The 14,106-nt window shown below is 58.6% G+C and overlaps 1 protein-coding gene across 1 annotated transcript in view; it reads right to left on the bottom strand.

Annotated features, from left to right (window-relative positions):
* SLIT1 (slit homolog 1 (Drosophila)) overlaps positions 1-14,105 on the bottom strand; it is a gene marked incomplete at its 5' end in the record, with an annotated part of 62,907 nt that extends 48,802 nt beyond the window's left edge. The window contains 4 exons of the mRNA XM_010565004.1: positions 567-638; positions 1,289-1,360; positions 1,675-1,746; positions 13,993-14,105. Of these exons, the coding sequence (XP_010563306.1) occupies positions 567-638; positions 1,289-1,360; positions 1,675-1,746; positions 13,993-14,105 (329 nt within the window). The remainder of the gene's footprint in view (positions 1-566; positions 639-1,288; positions 1,361-1,674; positions 1,747-13,992) is intronic.
* Between the last annotated feature and the right edge of the window lies 1 nt (position 14,106).

Below are 14,106 nucleotides of genomic sequence, written 5' to 3' on the forward strand. Positions count from 1 at the left end.
AGAGGCAGCTCTGGAGTGGGGACATGGGGCTCTCTGGGCCCTGCAGAGGTCTCTCTGGGCAGGATTGACCCCGGGGACATCCCCCTCACCCTCCCTTCATGACAACCTGGTCTGGGGCGTAAGGGCACCCCACCCCAGAGCCTGTGGTCTACACCCAGAGAGGAGGCTGCAGGGCTCACAGCAACTCTGCAACTGGCACTGTGCAGGCACAGCCCAGCTTAGCAGCGCCAGCCCCAGCCCAAACTTCCAGCACCTCCTTCCACATCCCCATGCACTGCAAAGACATTTAACACAGTCTTTAACAGCACTGGTCTCAGGCCTTCTGCAGGACAAAGCCAATTCCCTGCCATGCTGCATGCTGGGCTCCCTCAGAAACAGGGTGCATTGCCCTATCACGCACCAGGCACGCACCAGGCACTCACGGGGACAAGACACCAGTAACCACCAGCAAACCCCCCCCAGAAACAGCACCCTCCCAGGATGTCAATGCCCCTCCAAACCCCATTGCAGCCCCAAGCAGCCCCGCAAGCAAGCCCATACCACCCACCGGCACGGAGGGTACTTACAGCCGTGACAGCGCCTGGTTGTTCTGGAAGAGGAGCTCAGGCAGGGTATGCAGCTGGTTGCGGTTCAGCCGTCTGCAGGAAAAGAAGAAAGGGTCAGGGTTTCAGGGGCAAAGCAATCACCCCACCTGCAACCCAACTGGCAGCTCTGGGCACAGCTGGGGTGCTTTGGCTCACTCAGAGGGGCCATTAGAGAAAAGCATCCCACCTGGCAAGGACACCCCTGTCCCACCCACGGCACTCCCAGGCAGGGGCAACCAACGGGGCATTAATAGACTTACTCACAATGTTGTAATTACATGCAGACAGGACTCCAAGCTGTTAACTGCTGATTGCTGCTTAAATGTACTGTTAACCTGCTGCTAGCTCAGCTCCTCCTATTTGCTCGAGCAGCTCTGGATTTTTAAACTGCTGAGCTATTTTACTGAGTACTGGGCTGGAACTTACGGCTTCCTCACTAACACACAGGACACAGCTGATAACAGTGAGAGTGATTTGTGTTTAACCTGCCCCTCACCTCAAAAGCATCAGAAAGGACTTTAAGATCTATAGAAACAGAAATAGGTTTGCTTCCCACACTGTAAAATACTGCTGCCACGCAGCAGAGAAGCTGTTTGAAGTCAGGCAGCACTGATACATTATGGTTTAAGCCAAAAAGGAAAGGATGCTCTCTGCGACTAAACCCAGCCGCCCTCCACCAACTGCCTCCGCGCCCAGGCACTCACAGCCGCTCCAGCTCCTTCATGTCATCGAACGCCCCACGCTCCACCGTGCTGATCTGGTTTTCCATCAGCTGCCTGCAGAGAGAAGGGGTCAGCTTTCCAGAAAGGTGGTCCCCAGCCCCACCGTCTCACCAGCAGTGTCCCCGGTCACCCTCCAGACCCAGGGCCACCTTGCTCCCACCATCCATTCAACACAACCTGGCCCCTTTCTCCCCACTCCCTCCCAGCTGGAAGCCCACCATGCTCAGCCCAACTCAGATGCCCTTCAGCCCCGCCAGCAGATGCCCAGCAAAGGGCTCAGCATCATCTCTACCAGCCCCAGGAGGGACCACAAGCTGAGCACAGCGCCTGCCAAGGTCAGACCAGCCGACCCCTTGCCGGGAACTCACAGGACGCGGAGCTGCTTCAGCCCGGCGAAGTCATTCTTGTTGATCCGCGTGATGTTGTTGCCGTTGAGCTCCCTGCGGAGAGAAGAGGTAGAGATCAGTGAGGAAGCACTCAGGAGGTGGCCAGGCATGGGGGTTCCCCAGCAACTCCCCAAAAAGGGCAGACAGGGCCCAAAGGACGGCAGTAGTTGCTGCATTTCTGTGCCCCTCGCCAGGAATGGCGTCTTTCATGGACCATAAAGCAGCAAGGGGCAGGAGCTGCCCGGCTCCCCCATCTCCCTGTCCCCACGCTGGATGCCCTCCTTGGGACAGAAGCCCCAGAGCCCTCAGCAACGCAACAAGAAGCCCAGCAATGCCAGCCACCGCCTGGCTGGATGCACATCATCCCACTCTGGAAATGCAGCAACACCTCGTAGGGTCATCCCAAACACACAGAGCTTACAGAGGGCAGGGATAACAAGAAGGCAAACAACCGTCCCCCAGAAAAGCAGGATCGCTCCAAACACCCAGCTGCAGGTCACCCACATGCATCATGACTGGTTCAGTGCACAGCCATCTCACACCTTCTGCCTGGAGAATAAGCCACACTTCAGGTTTCACCTGCCAGGAGACGCTTGCACAGGACAACCTGCTTCTCCTGGCATCGCTCTCTCATGCAAAAGCCCTGGGTGAGTGCAGGGACAGGCACTCCAGCCAGAAGGGAGATGCTGTCCCAGCTTGCTTGTCCTGCTGGTGGAAATAAGGGGAGAGGGCAGCCCGTGGGGTGCCTACACCCACCCCATGGCTGCTCTCCTGCCCAGGCTCTGCTCAGCACCGGGGCAAGGTGTGCCCCACTGCCGGACCCACACGTGGCAGGGGCTCTGCTCCCAGCCTGCCGGCTACACCTCCCTGGCTCTCCACCCGTCACACTCTCCAGCGTGCCCCTGCTAGGATTATCCTGCTTTAAAATATATTGAGCCGGGAGCTGCAGAGATTTGCGCCTCACAATCTCAGCTTTGCAGTGCCTTTCTGCATTAGGGGCTGTGAGCACTGTAGGGAGAGGGGGACCGTCAGCCCTGGGACCCGCAGAGCAGAGCTGGGGGTCCCTGTGCAGCACCCCACAGCAGGGGAGAGCCTCCCCCCTCGGCAGCGCAGAGCACGGCAGCGTTTGCTCCTTGCCACGAGGCCGATCTGCCCACGACACGCACTGGGGACAGAGGACACCCACGCGAACGCACGGCCCGGGGAGGGCTCCCACGCCGGAGACCCGCTGCTTGCGCTGAATACAGACACAGAAATAAAGAGGAAACAAATAAACTACAGGAGAGGGAGGCAGTCAAGGGAAAGACGAGCTGCTGGAGCCAGGGCAGAGGCAGGAGGGTGCCACCCCGGAGCAGGGTGCGGTGCCTGGGCAGGACCCCAGCACCCAGGGCTCTATAACCCCCCCAGCCGCGGCAGCGGGACCGGGGAGCAGGAGTGCCCCACATCACACGAGGGGCCGAACACAAAGCCCATCGTTCCCCTCCAGAGCCAAAGTCTCCCTCCACCGGGCTCTGCGGCCATGCGAGGGGCCGAGGTCAGCGGCGGGCTGGCCTCCGAGCCACCGAGCAGCGTGTACGGCCGCCGGGTACAGCCAGCGCAGCCGCGCACCCCGGGGTGCTGCCATTGTCCTGCTGAAACGGCTGATAATGGCTAATGAGTTCCAGCTCGCCATTATAGCCTCGTAATTACACCGCTATTCAGCGCCCGAGATTGCCGGGCTCCTGCCATTATCCAGCCGTGTGTGCGAAGGAGGTGGGGAGAGCACGTTACTAGGACACAGATGAATGCAAGCGGGGAATGAATAGAGGTTCCCCAGCCCCGGCGATTAAACTGAAACCCACACCCGGGCTCTGCAGCCCCACGGCTCGCCCGGCTCCCCGTACGGCCAGCGCACAGCTGTGCACATCTGGCTCCCGGGGATGGGGCTCCAACCCGCAAGGTTGCACCCTGCGGGACTCGGTGCTGCCCCTCTCCCGGGGAGCAAAACCCACGGGCAGGCTGTAAGTCCCAGGCACGAGGCACTGGGGTGGGTCATGCATTTTAGGGACATCTGTCACCCCAGGAGGGGTGGCTCGGTACGGGCAGATGTGTGCCCATCTCCTGACGGATCACAGCCTTGAGGTCAGCCAAGGGTAGGGAGAAACCCTGGCTACAGGAGTGGTTTTCTCCAAATGTCCTAAAGGGTCCTTGCCAAAGCAGACTGCCTGGAAGCTCCCCAGGGCCGTGCTGGAGGTAACGGTGTCAGTCCAAGCTCCAGCCAAGGGCAGGTCCCTGGCAGGACTCCCATGTTGCCGCCTTTTAAACATACCTAACATTACTCTGGCTGCAATGTGTAAGTGGAAGTTAGGAAACCTCTGGTACTACAGACAGACAGAGCAGAGCAGAGAGGCTTGATTTAAAAACTGCTCAATCAGAAAGCCAAGACTTACACCTCAGCCTGCAAGCCCACGGTGGGCTTAGACTCCTCTGGGATCCCCAGAGCACTGGCACCCCAGACCCTTAGCCAGAGGCAGAGCACAGGCAAAGAAGCATGGAGATATGCAGAAACACCAAAGAGCGATAGACTGGACACGGCCAGTCCCTCCACATGCCAAAACTAGGCTCTGCCCTCTCTCCCAGGCACCTTCTAGGACAGAGCAGTCTGAACCCAAAGACTTTTCAGCACGAGGCCAGGTAGGATGCATTGCCCTGGGGCAGTGCCAAGGGACAGGCCACCCTGGAGGGCAACTGTGCCACCCTCCCAGCCTCCGCTCCCTGCACGCTCGCTCCCTGCACGCTCGCTGAAGATCCTCAGAGTGCTCCAGCAATGGGGCTGGTGGCCGTCCCTAAAAGCAGTGCCCTAGGGCTCCTTCACAGCCCTGCTCGGGGACTGGCCCTGCGTGCTCCCTGACACTTCTCTCAGCATCCCCCCTTGTCTTTGTTCGGGTAGATGATGGCCTTTGCAACCAAGATGGGAACAAACAGCAGGTAAAGCTTATTTGTAAGGATGCCGAGGCAACACTGCTATTTAACTTCGTGCCATTTTTTCCCCTCTAAATCCCCTTCAGTTCCTCATGGAGATAAATTACAGTCTGCTGTGCCCAGAAAGCCGGATCCCTGCTGCTCAGCTGCTCACCCGCTGCCTCTGTGCCCTTTCCTAGTGAAGCGAAACACCCTGCCCTGCCCCACGCAGCAGAGCTTCGATAAGGACTGATGTGTCTGGGGAGCTGCCTGGCAGATTGGTTGCATTTCTGGACTGTGATTTGAAAACAGAGATGCAGGGCGTGCTCTTTTCTCGTTAATCTATAGGGGTTAATGCCAGAAAGCATCCTCACATTCATCCAGGCTGCCTTCCTCTGCCCCACAGCACCCCAAATCTCACAGTGCCGCTGGAGAGGCAGCGAATTTTCATTTGCAACCTTCAAGTTTCAGAACCCCCCTCCCATTTCTTCCTGGGAAGAGGAAAGTCATTAAAACAAGCAGTCCCTTTGCTACGGTGCTTGTGGATCATCCCACTCCCAGATGGGATGTCTGTGCTGCAGCAGGGTTCGTTAGACTCAATTTGCATAGTCTGGGTTTATATTTGGTTTCTAGCTTTGGATGGCTTATTCCATTCCCGGGGGGTCTGATGCATCTTCTCCCTTTGCAGGGTTTGGATCTACACTAACTCAGTAACAACCTCAGAGAGTGCAAATGCTGAGAGGTAATTTATTAAATACAGCCAACATGAGTGATATTTCCCTGGGCACTGATTTATCAGGAGCGGGAAGGGGAAGGAGCAGACAGCGCAATCCCACTATCCGTGCTCCATTGCAAAGCATCAGCTATTCGGCACACACGTGACTCCTGTCCTTGTGCTCAGCTCAGCTCTGCTCTCCCACCGAGGCAAAAATCCTAACTGGTGTGCTCCCCGGACTCCTGCTTTTAAGGCAGCAGAGGGAAAGTCTGTGAGACAAATCCCTACATCTGCACCCAAAAGCAGAGAAATGTGTCCCAGCCCCATCAGCACCAGCACAGAGTGGGTACCCACAGCACCCAGGCAGTGACTGCAGGGGCTGGCAGAGAAGGGGTCCATGCCAGCATCACCTGCAACTAGCCATGCTCCTGCGGTCCACGCTCTGAGGGCTGCCACTGCCCCAGTGCCTGGCAAGGCCAGCAGTTGCATCGTTCGTGGGATGCATCCCTCCCTCCATGGTCCCCAGTGCCCTGCCATTCCTGCCCTTGGCTCAGAGCACCAGCCCCTGGGGGCACGGATCCCCTCCCAGCAGCTCCGTAGCCCTCATCCCAGAGTCCTGACCCCAGCTGGAGCCAGCAGTGCCAGATAATAACCAGGGAAGCGGAGAAATGAAAGCTGCAAGGTCACGCACCCCACAGCAGTATCTCTGCAGCCCTCCATCAATCCTGACAGATGCACACACGGCTCCTTCAGAGCCAGGGACTGACACTCCCCCATGCCCTATTCCAGCATGTCACTGCTCCTGCCTCAAGGCCCATTTCCAAAACTCTGACCGGAACCCCTCTTGCTGCAGGCGAGCCGTTTTCCTGCCTGCCCTGGCCACCACGGTGCAGAGGCCAGGCTGCTCCCTTGCCCACACAGGTCCCCTCTCCCAGCCCCATTCCCCCCAACAAGCCACCAGCCCCAGGGGCACAGCCCTCCCTTCGGGCCTCTCTGCCTTGCAGGGGCAGGACCCGCTCGGCTCGTGCTCCCATCTCACATCTGTGCTGTTGGTGATCCCCTGCCACCAAACACCTTCCTCCATTCCGCAGGCAACAACATCCTTTTTGTCAGACTATTCCTCCTGTTTGCCAAGCCCGCTTTGAAATCTCAGCCTGTACTCCAGCCCTCTTGCATCTCTCCCAGCCTGGTGGCATCTGCAAATGTCATAAGCAGCTCACGTCCCATCACACAGACTGCTAATGGAAACACGGACGAGCTCAGACCCTGGACTGACCCCTGCACTCAGCACTGCGGGACAGAGCAGCTGCAACCTTTCATCCTATACTTTTACTGCATTTTTCAAGTCTTCTCAAGATTTCACCCAGCTGCTTGAATGTAATCGAGTCCCAGCACAGGCTTGCTGAATGGCTCAAGCAGCGAAAGGCAGGGCAGAGCCCTTCCCAGTCCTGGTAGAGCTGGTTCCCTCCAGCACCAGCACAGCATGGAGGGATGCTCACTGCATCCTCCAGCTCCCTGCTGCCCATGGGGGCATGGCTGGGTGCTAACCCCATTCCCTCCAAGGTGCAAGAGGGGTACAGGGTACTGCTGCCCGCTGCTCAGGGAGGGGGCACTAGGCACCCACATCCTGGGCTGACACAGCTGCATGAGGGGCTCAGCACCTTCTCCTCCTTTTCCTTTCCAACTCTGCCCTGACCAGAGCCCTCAAGGAAGAGCAAGAGTGCCCATGGGGTCCATCAAAGTCTCTTTAAGGGTACCACACACCCCAGGGTGAACGCCTTGCCAGCAGTCCCCCTACCAGATGCCTGCAGGGTGATGTGCCCAAACAGGAGAGCTCCGAGAGCAGCTATGTACTATTTGGGCTCATCTCAGAATAACTGCCCCTAGCTGAAGGGGAACCCAGCCCCATGCACTGCGTTGGCCCCAGAGCACGGGAGGCTCTGTAAGCTTTTATGAGGTACTAAAGCAGGTTAGCATCACAATAAATTTTTAAGTGTTACAAACAGCATCGATCGTGTGAGTAACGGTGAGGATCCAGAAGGCTTTCTGCTCTTCCTAACTTCTCTCTGGGGTTTTCATGCCACAGCCATTAGCCGCTTGCAGTCAGGGAATGCTTTACCCTCACGCAGCATCATGGTGTGTCACCTTCAGGGTTAAAAATAAATAAATAACCTCCCTCAACCCCAGTGTGAGAGAGAAAAGGCAGCAAGTCATTTCTGTTTCACAAATGGGGAAACTGAGGCTCAGCCAAGAGAACTGATTTGCCTGGATACCTCCAAAATTTGGCTTTTTGTGCTGTGCTGAGTAGCCTGGCGAGAAGCATCGCTACTCCCGTGGCTCCTCTGCTTCCCAGGGCAGGGGAGGCAGCCCAGCCTTCAGGCTTCATCCTGCCACTCAGCAGACCAAGGTCCAATCCACCCTGCATCTTCCTCAGCAAACCCCCTTTGCTCATCACTCGCGGAGCAGCTCACAGTGGGGACAAGAGGACAAGTGCACCCAAACTGCTCAGGTACGGGTGCCTGCTCAACCCCAGACCAGCTGGGTCTCCTGAAGAATCCCATTTCGGAGCTGGGGCTTCCTCCTACCGAAAAACATCCAGGGCCAGGAGCTTGCATCTCTCCCACTCTTGGTACCCAGGGCTGCTCCTCGACTGCATCGCTTGAAAAATTAATCTTCCCTTTTTTCTGATCTTCCTCCTCCTAGCAGCCTCTCTCCCCCATAGGACACTTGCCTCTTCTATTTTGAGCAGCAAGTGCATCCAAAATGCATGCCAGGAAAGCAGATACTCAGCACAGCTTCAGAGCCTGTATGTGGCAGGGAAGCCTGAGATGGTCCCAGAGAGGACAGCCTGGGACTGACCCTGCATCAACACCACAGAGGGGTCCCCTCCATCCCACCTCTTTCCCTTTCCGCTTCCAGCAGTGCCACGACCTGAATGACCAGGCTGCAAACCATCCCCTCTCACTGCCCACACTGCTAATTGCAGCCTGGTGCCATACAGCAGGAAAACCTCTGCTCACCGCTCCTGCCACTGCAGCCGTCCCTGGCTGTCCCCCTGAGTGGAGACAGGGGCAGCTGCCGGAGCTGGCCTTGGAGCTACTCGCACTGGAAGCCTGCCGGGGAGCAGTGATCTGGGTTTGACATCCCCCGGGACGGGGCCATTTGCTAACGTGCAACTGTTTTTTTTATTGCCTTTCAGCAAAACATGCACAGAAACATCTCCTTGCCTATCAGGTTTTATGAAAGGTTATTTCAGTAGCAATAAAGATAAAGAGGATGCGTCCGCAGCACGGTACCTCTGGAGCGGGCAGGGAACCATGAAGGACTCAGATGGGAGACAAAGACAGGCTCCTTGGCTGCCCATCTTGCCCTCCTGTGCCTGCACACATCCTGCTCCAGCGCTCGCCTTGCCCATCCGCGCCAGCTCCCCGGGGAGCAAATCGGAGCACGGATGCAGGAAAATTCCCTCTCAATGCGGGGTCACGGGGTCATACACCTTTCCCCAGATGGGACACCCTTTCCCTGCCCACACTGCCCTGGTGGCACCCCGAATCCCCTCTGTTCCCCCAGGCTGCGGGCTCTGCTCCCCCGCAGGGGTCTCTCAAGCATCCTTTGCATTTTATAGCTGGCTCGCTCTTCTGCTGGCCACAGGTTCGGTAGGAAACAATGAAGTAGGGGAGCACCAAACTCAAAGCAAATGCACATCCTGTAACGAGATGGCTTAGACTGTTCCTGTGCATGCATGTGCATGGGTTGCTGTCCTGCACCAACACCGCTGCCGCCGTGCCCAGCTCACCCTGTGGCTGCAGGCTCTGGGAACAGCAGCAGCAGTGACGGCGTTTGAAGGTGCACGTGAGAGACACACAATTAAAGCCAGGAGCAATTCCCCCTCCTTGCTTCCACCTTAGCAGTGAGGAATTGCTGGCAGCACAATGCATCACCCCGGAGGAGCAAAGTGGCAGCACATTTAAGGCAAAAATATCTATTTTAAAGGATGCAATAAAACAGCGCCAGGGAAGGGTTTATAGGGAAGCAATTGCTGTGCGGGGTGAGAAGTGGTCACCAGAGGCCAATCCGCCTGGCTTTATTGCCTGTTACCGGTGACTTTTCCCAACCAGGGGACAATAGATCCTCTACTATCAGCCACGGCTCCAGTCAATACAAACACGACATAGTTTTTTAAACTAATATTTTTCCAGCATGCAATTCCATGGAGAGCAAGAACGCAGCGTTACCATGGCGATATATAGACAGCATCTGCCTTGGACGTAGCTGAAGGGAGAAATTGGAATAGAATTGCAAATTTCCTCTGTCCAGGAAGGCTCCCAAAGAAGCCACCGCAGCGGACTGAGTAGGCTGCCTTCCCCAGCCAGGCCGCGTCCTCCCAGTGCCCAGCACTGGCTCTCCCAAGAGCCAAGGGCAGCAGGGCCCCCTGAGCACTGCCCCGGCTGGATATCGGTCCTGCACTCTGCCCCAGAGCTCTGCAGAGCCTACGCACTCCCTCGCTGCCTCTGCAACCAGCCTGCTCAGCTGCAACACCAAAAACTTGCCCGGGCACCTGAGGAAGGAAGAGGTTGACCCCCTCAAGGTGCTTCCTAAGAATTAACGTTCCCTGAAGCCCACCAAAGAGACACAGCCCAACAACTGGTGTCAAATGCATGAGCGCTGCTGTGATACACCAGCCTTGCTGCTGCAAGACATTTTGATTAACCAGCTAGAGGGAGACAGGGGTGCATGAATTAAATCCACTCTGAACAAGAGCCCGCTGCTGTAATTTTGGCAGGGGACAGTTAGGCAGCGCGCAAGCATGCTTCAGGTGCAGCCACCCCAGCATCGTGCTCCCGCACCCAAAGGCTGGAGCTCAGCACCCCTTCCCTCTGTCAACGTGGAGCAGGGAGACGGCAGAGCTGGCTGCGGTCTGGATGGGGCCCATTTCAGCAAAGGCAAACCCCAAGTTGGGGGAACAAGGCAAACAGGAGCCCCGTGCAATGCTGAGGCCAGGGACGCTGGGAGGGAGAAGTGGAAGCCAAGGGGGATGCAGTGATGAAGACCCCCAAAACCAGCTCTGCTTCCCCCCACTTGGGGGTAGAAGGGCACTGCACAGCCATTCAGCCCACCAGAGAGGAGGCAAAAGGGGTGAGTGGGGCAATTCTCAGCTGTCAGCTGAAAACTTCAAAAGCAGGAACGAGTGCAATGCCATCAGGCTCAATTCATCCCCTGCGGGCAAAGAGCCGGGCTGGAAGCCACCATTTGACAGTGGCAAATTTGCACTGATCCTGCTGGCATGGGGAGAGTGGTGAGGCTCCCCGACAGGGCAGTCTGCTCTTCAGAGGCACTTTCAAAGTAAGAAAGAAAGAAAAGCAAGCAAACAGGGAAGGAACTGTGCCTTTCTCCCACGGCTCTCCTCCAGCGACTAAGACCCAAGGGACTCTTGGAAGCAGATAACACTGTAGTACTGGAGGATTATCGCCCTGTCCTGCCTACGATGCCTCCAGGACCTGCTCTCTCGTGCTTGCCAGAGGCGTAGGCAGGAGCGCAGGCAGCCATGCAAAGCGCCCAGAGATTTTGCTGCTTCCTGCCTTGCTGCAGCATAAGCCTCTCTACTCAGTGCCTGATCCAGGCAGAGTGGGGGCTGCAGGCACCACTTGGAATTTACGTTGGGTTGCAGGCTAGAAGGCACTTAGGGAGCAATGAGCTGTGCCCTGGAGCAAGGAAAGAAGGGTCCCGTGTCCCCCCATGCAGCCACCACCCATGCTAGTCATGTCTCCAGCCCTTACCCTGCACCAATAGCACAGCACCAGGGAGACATCACAGGGGAAACCTTCGAGCAGAAGATGAGACAATTTCTCCCCAACCCATGATTTGCCGAAGTTGCAGTGACTCTGCAAGGCAAATAATTCCCTCTTCTTCAAAGGAAAAGGGTGTATTTCAAAAGTGATGGAGCTCAGACCTCACCACCGGACACTGCTGTCTGAGTCCCCATGATGACTTTGGCAGTGCCAGCACATGTGGCCGCAGCAGCAGCACTGTCTTGTCCAGGGGTTCCACCCATGTCACCACGGGGCTCAGCCAGCTGGGAGCCTGGAGAAAGCCTGGAGCCTCCAAACACCACACTGGCTGCCCCGCAAGGCTGCGGGCATGCAACAGGCGGGCAACACGACAGCACAGCACAGACACCACTGCTCACCGGCACTGTGGGACGCATGGCGAGGTCGGCACCACTCACGCCGTGCGTCCCAGTGCTTGGGAAAAGAGGCAGGCAGTGGGGGGCACTGGTAAGAGGTTGCTGGCTTCCCAAAGAAAGCCAGCCTCCGGAGACAGCAAGTCCTGAGCACAGACCCTGCTGCACGCTCCCCTGCAGTTGCTAGCTGACACCGCTCCATCAAGCGGTGAGAAGTTGAAGACTGCGAGGTTGCAACCTCTTTACGGGGAACTCAAACTTGCTTACGAGCTGTTACAGCAGGAATTCACTGCTCGGAGTTAAACCTGCTCTGCACAGACACCCTCAAGCACCTGCAAGGGTGTGCAACACAGCGGGAAGTAGTTATCCAGCAGACAACACCCACGAGAGAGCAGCACGTCTAGCTCAACCCAGCCAGCAGATCTGGCACCGGCAACTGCATGAATATACAAAAAAAACAATATCGCCAAGCGGCAACACCCAGCCAAGGGCATCCTCCATCTGCCCACTCCAGCATTGTCTCCTCTGAGCGGTGCTGAGCACCTGCCCAGCGGGCAGAGGCGGGGGCTCACTGCCCACGCTCCCCCAGCACCCTGCAGCCGGGTGCATGGGAAGCTGATGCTGCGGAGCCCACTGAGCTCCCCAAGGGGTGGAAAGGGCTGGTGCAGGCTATGCGCAAACCTTTCCCCCGCCCTGGGCACGGAGAAAAGGGGGATCCTGTCTCAGAGCTCACAAACTGGCTCTATGGGACTGCAGCTCGCAGCAGCCTGGTCGCTGTGCTGGGTAATAATCATTTGTATGAGGATAATTATGGCGGGAGAAGAGAAAACTCCACTAAAGTGGTGTCCCGCAGAGCTCCCAGCGCTGCATGCTGGGTGCAACCCTGGCAGCTGCCAGGCTGCCTGCAGTCCCTGCCTGCGGGGACTCTCCCCAGCTGCAGGCAAAGGGCACATTCACACTCCAGTAACCGGAGGCAGCGCAGCACAGGGACAGGAGGAGCCCCGTGTGTGTGGCTGTCCCAGGAGGCATCCAGCAGCTCTGCTGCCCAAGGAGGTGGCAGCCCAATGCTTCCCTGCGCTGCAAGGGGGATGCCGGGGCAGTCTGGCCGCACAGCTGAGGCTGGGGGGGCTGGCTACTGTGCCACCATGCTCCACCGCAGCCCCTGGGATGGGTACCCGCTGCCCCCAAGCAGAGGGGAGAGGCTGGGGACAGCCCTGCTCTCCTGCGGGGACTGGGGGCACCTGCACGCCAGGAACCTGCCGCCAGCCGTGGGTTGGACACATTCAGCTCATGCCCCTCTCCCCAGAGCAGGGACCCGCTGCAGCCACAGGGCCCCCAAGCAGGGAGACTTGCCCAGTCGGGCGCAGTGGCAAAGGGGCACCCTGTTCGAGGGAGCTCGGCGGGCTCCACAGGACCCCCGCAGCCGGCTGGACCGTGACTGTGAGAGAAAAGCTTTCCTTACAGGGCTCCTTAAGGCTACAGCACTCCGAGGAGGACTTCCCAGGGACAAAGGGGTGCCCAGCACGAGTAGGGGCTTGTGGTAGCAGGGACCCTCAGGCAACCCCTCCAGCTATGTGGGTACCCCGCGACAAGCCACAGCAGGGGCAGCCACACAACTGCCTGTGGGTGCCATGGGGCACACAGCCCCACACATGCAGCCCATTCTGGGCTGCCCCAGTGCAAATGCCCCCCCGCCTTGGAGTAACCCACCCCCTCAGGCACAGCTCTAATCCCAACCCCGCTCTGCATGGTTACACACCCACTGGCACACGCGGGCTCTTGCACATGCCGGACCCCTTGCACACCCCTTCCCCAGACGAAGGGCTGCACACGTACCCTGCCTCAGCAGGCTTTTGCACACACACCGCTCCCCACCTCGACGGGCTATCGCACCTCCCTCACGGAGGGGATGATGCACATACGCCCACCCAACAGGCTCTTGCACACGCATCCCCCCCGGACAGGCACTTTGACACACACCCAACGCCCCCCGCTGCCCACGCGCCCACCCCACCAGGTTCTTGCACGCGCACCTTTTGGCCAGGCTTTTGCACGCGCCCCCACGGGCATTTGCACAAGCACTCCCCTTAACAGACATAAGCATCCCCCTTGGATGGGCGCTTGCACACACCCCCCCCAGACAGGCTGTTGCACGCACACCCCACGGACAGGCTGTTGCACGCACACCCCACGGACGGGCTCCTGCCCACTCTCCTGACAGGCTCTTAAACACGTACACACACACACCCCCGCTGGGCACTTGCACGCACTCGCCCCGCGCTTTTGAACGCGCGCACACACATCCCCCCCGCCCCGTCCCCCCCCCAGGACAAGCGCCTGGCCCCAGCAGCCGGCCGGGCTCTTGCTCTTGCACACGCCCGCACCCCGCCACGGGCCGTTGCACACCCACCCGCGCCGGCCGCTCCCACCCGCCCCGGGCCGGACAAAGCGCGGCGGTACTCACAGGCGCTCGGTGCCGCGGGGGATGCTCTTGGGCACGGCGCGCAGGGCCGTGCCGTGGCAGTCCACCGTGGTGCCGCTGCAGGCGCAGAGCGGCGGGCAGGCGGCGGCGCGGCCC

The sequence above is a fragment of the Haliaeetus leucocephalus genome, unplaced genomic scaffold (assembly GCF_000737465.1).
Source record: "Haliaeetus leucocephalus isolate CR32 unplaced genomic scaffold, Haliaeetus_leucocephalus-4.0 Scaffold184, whole genome shotgun sequence".
NCBI lineage: Eukaryota > Metazoa > Chordata > Aves > Accipitriformes > Accipitridae > Haliaeetus > Haliaeetus leucocephalus.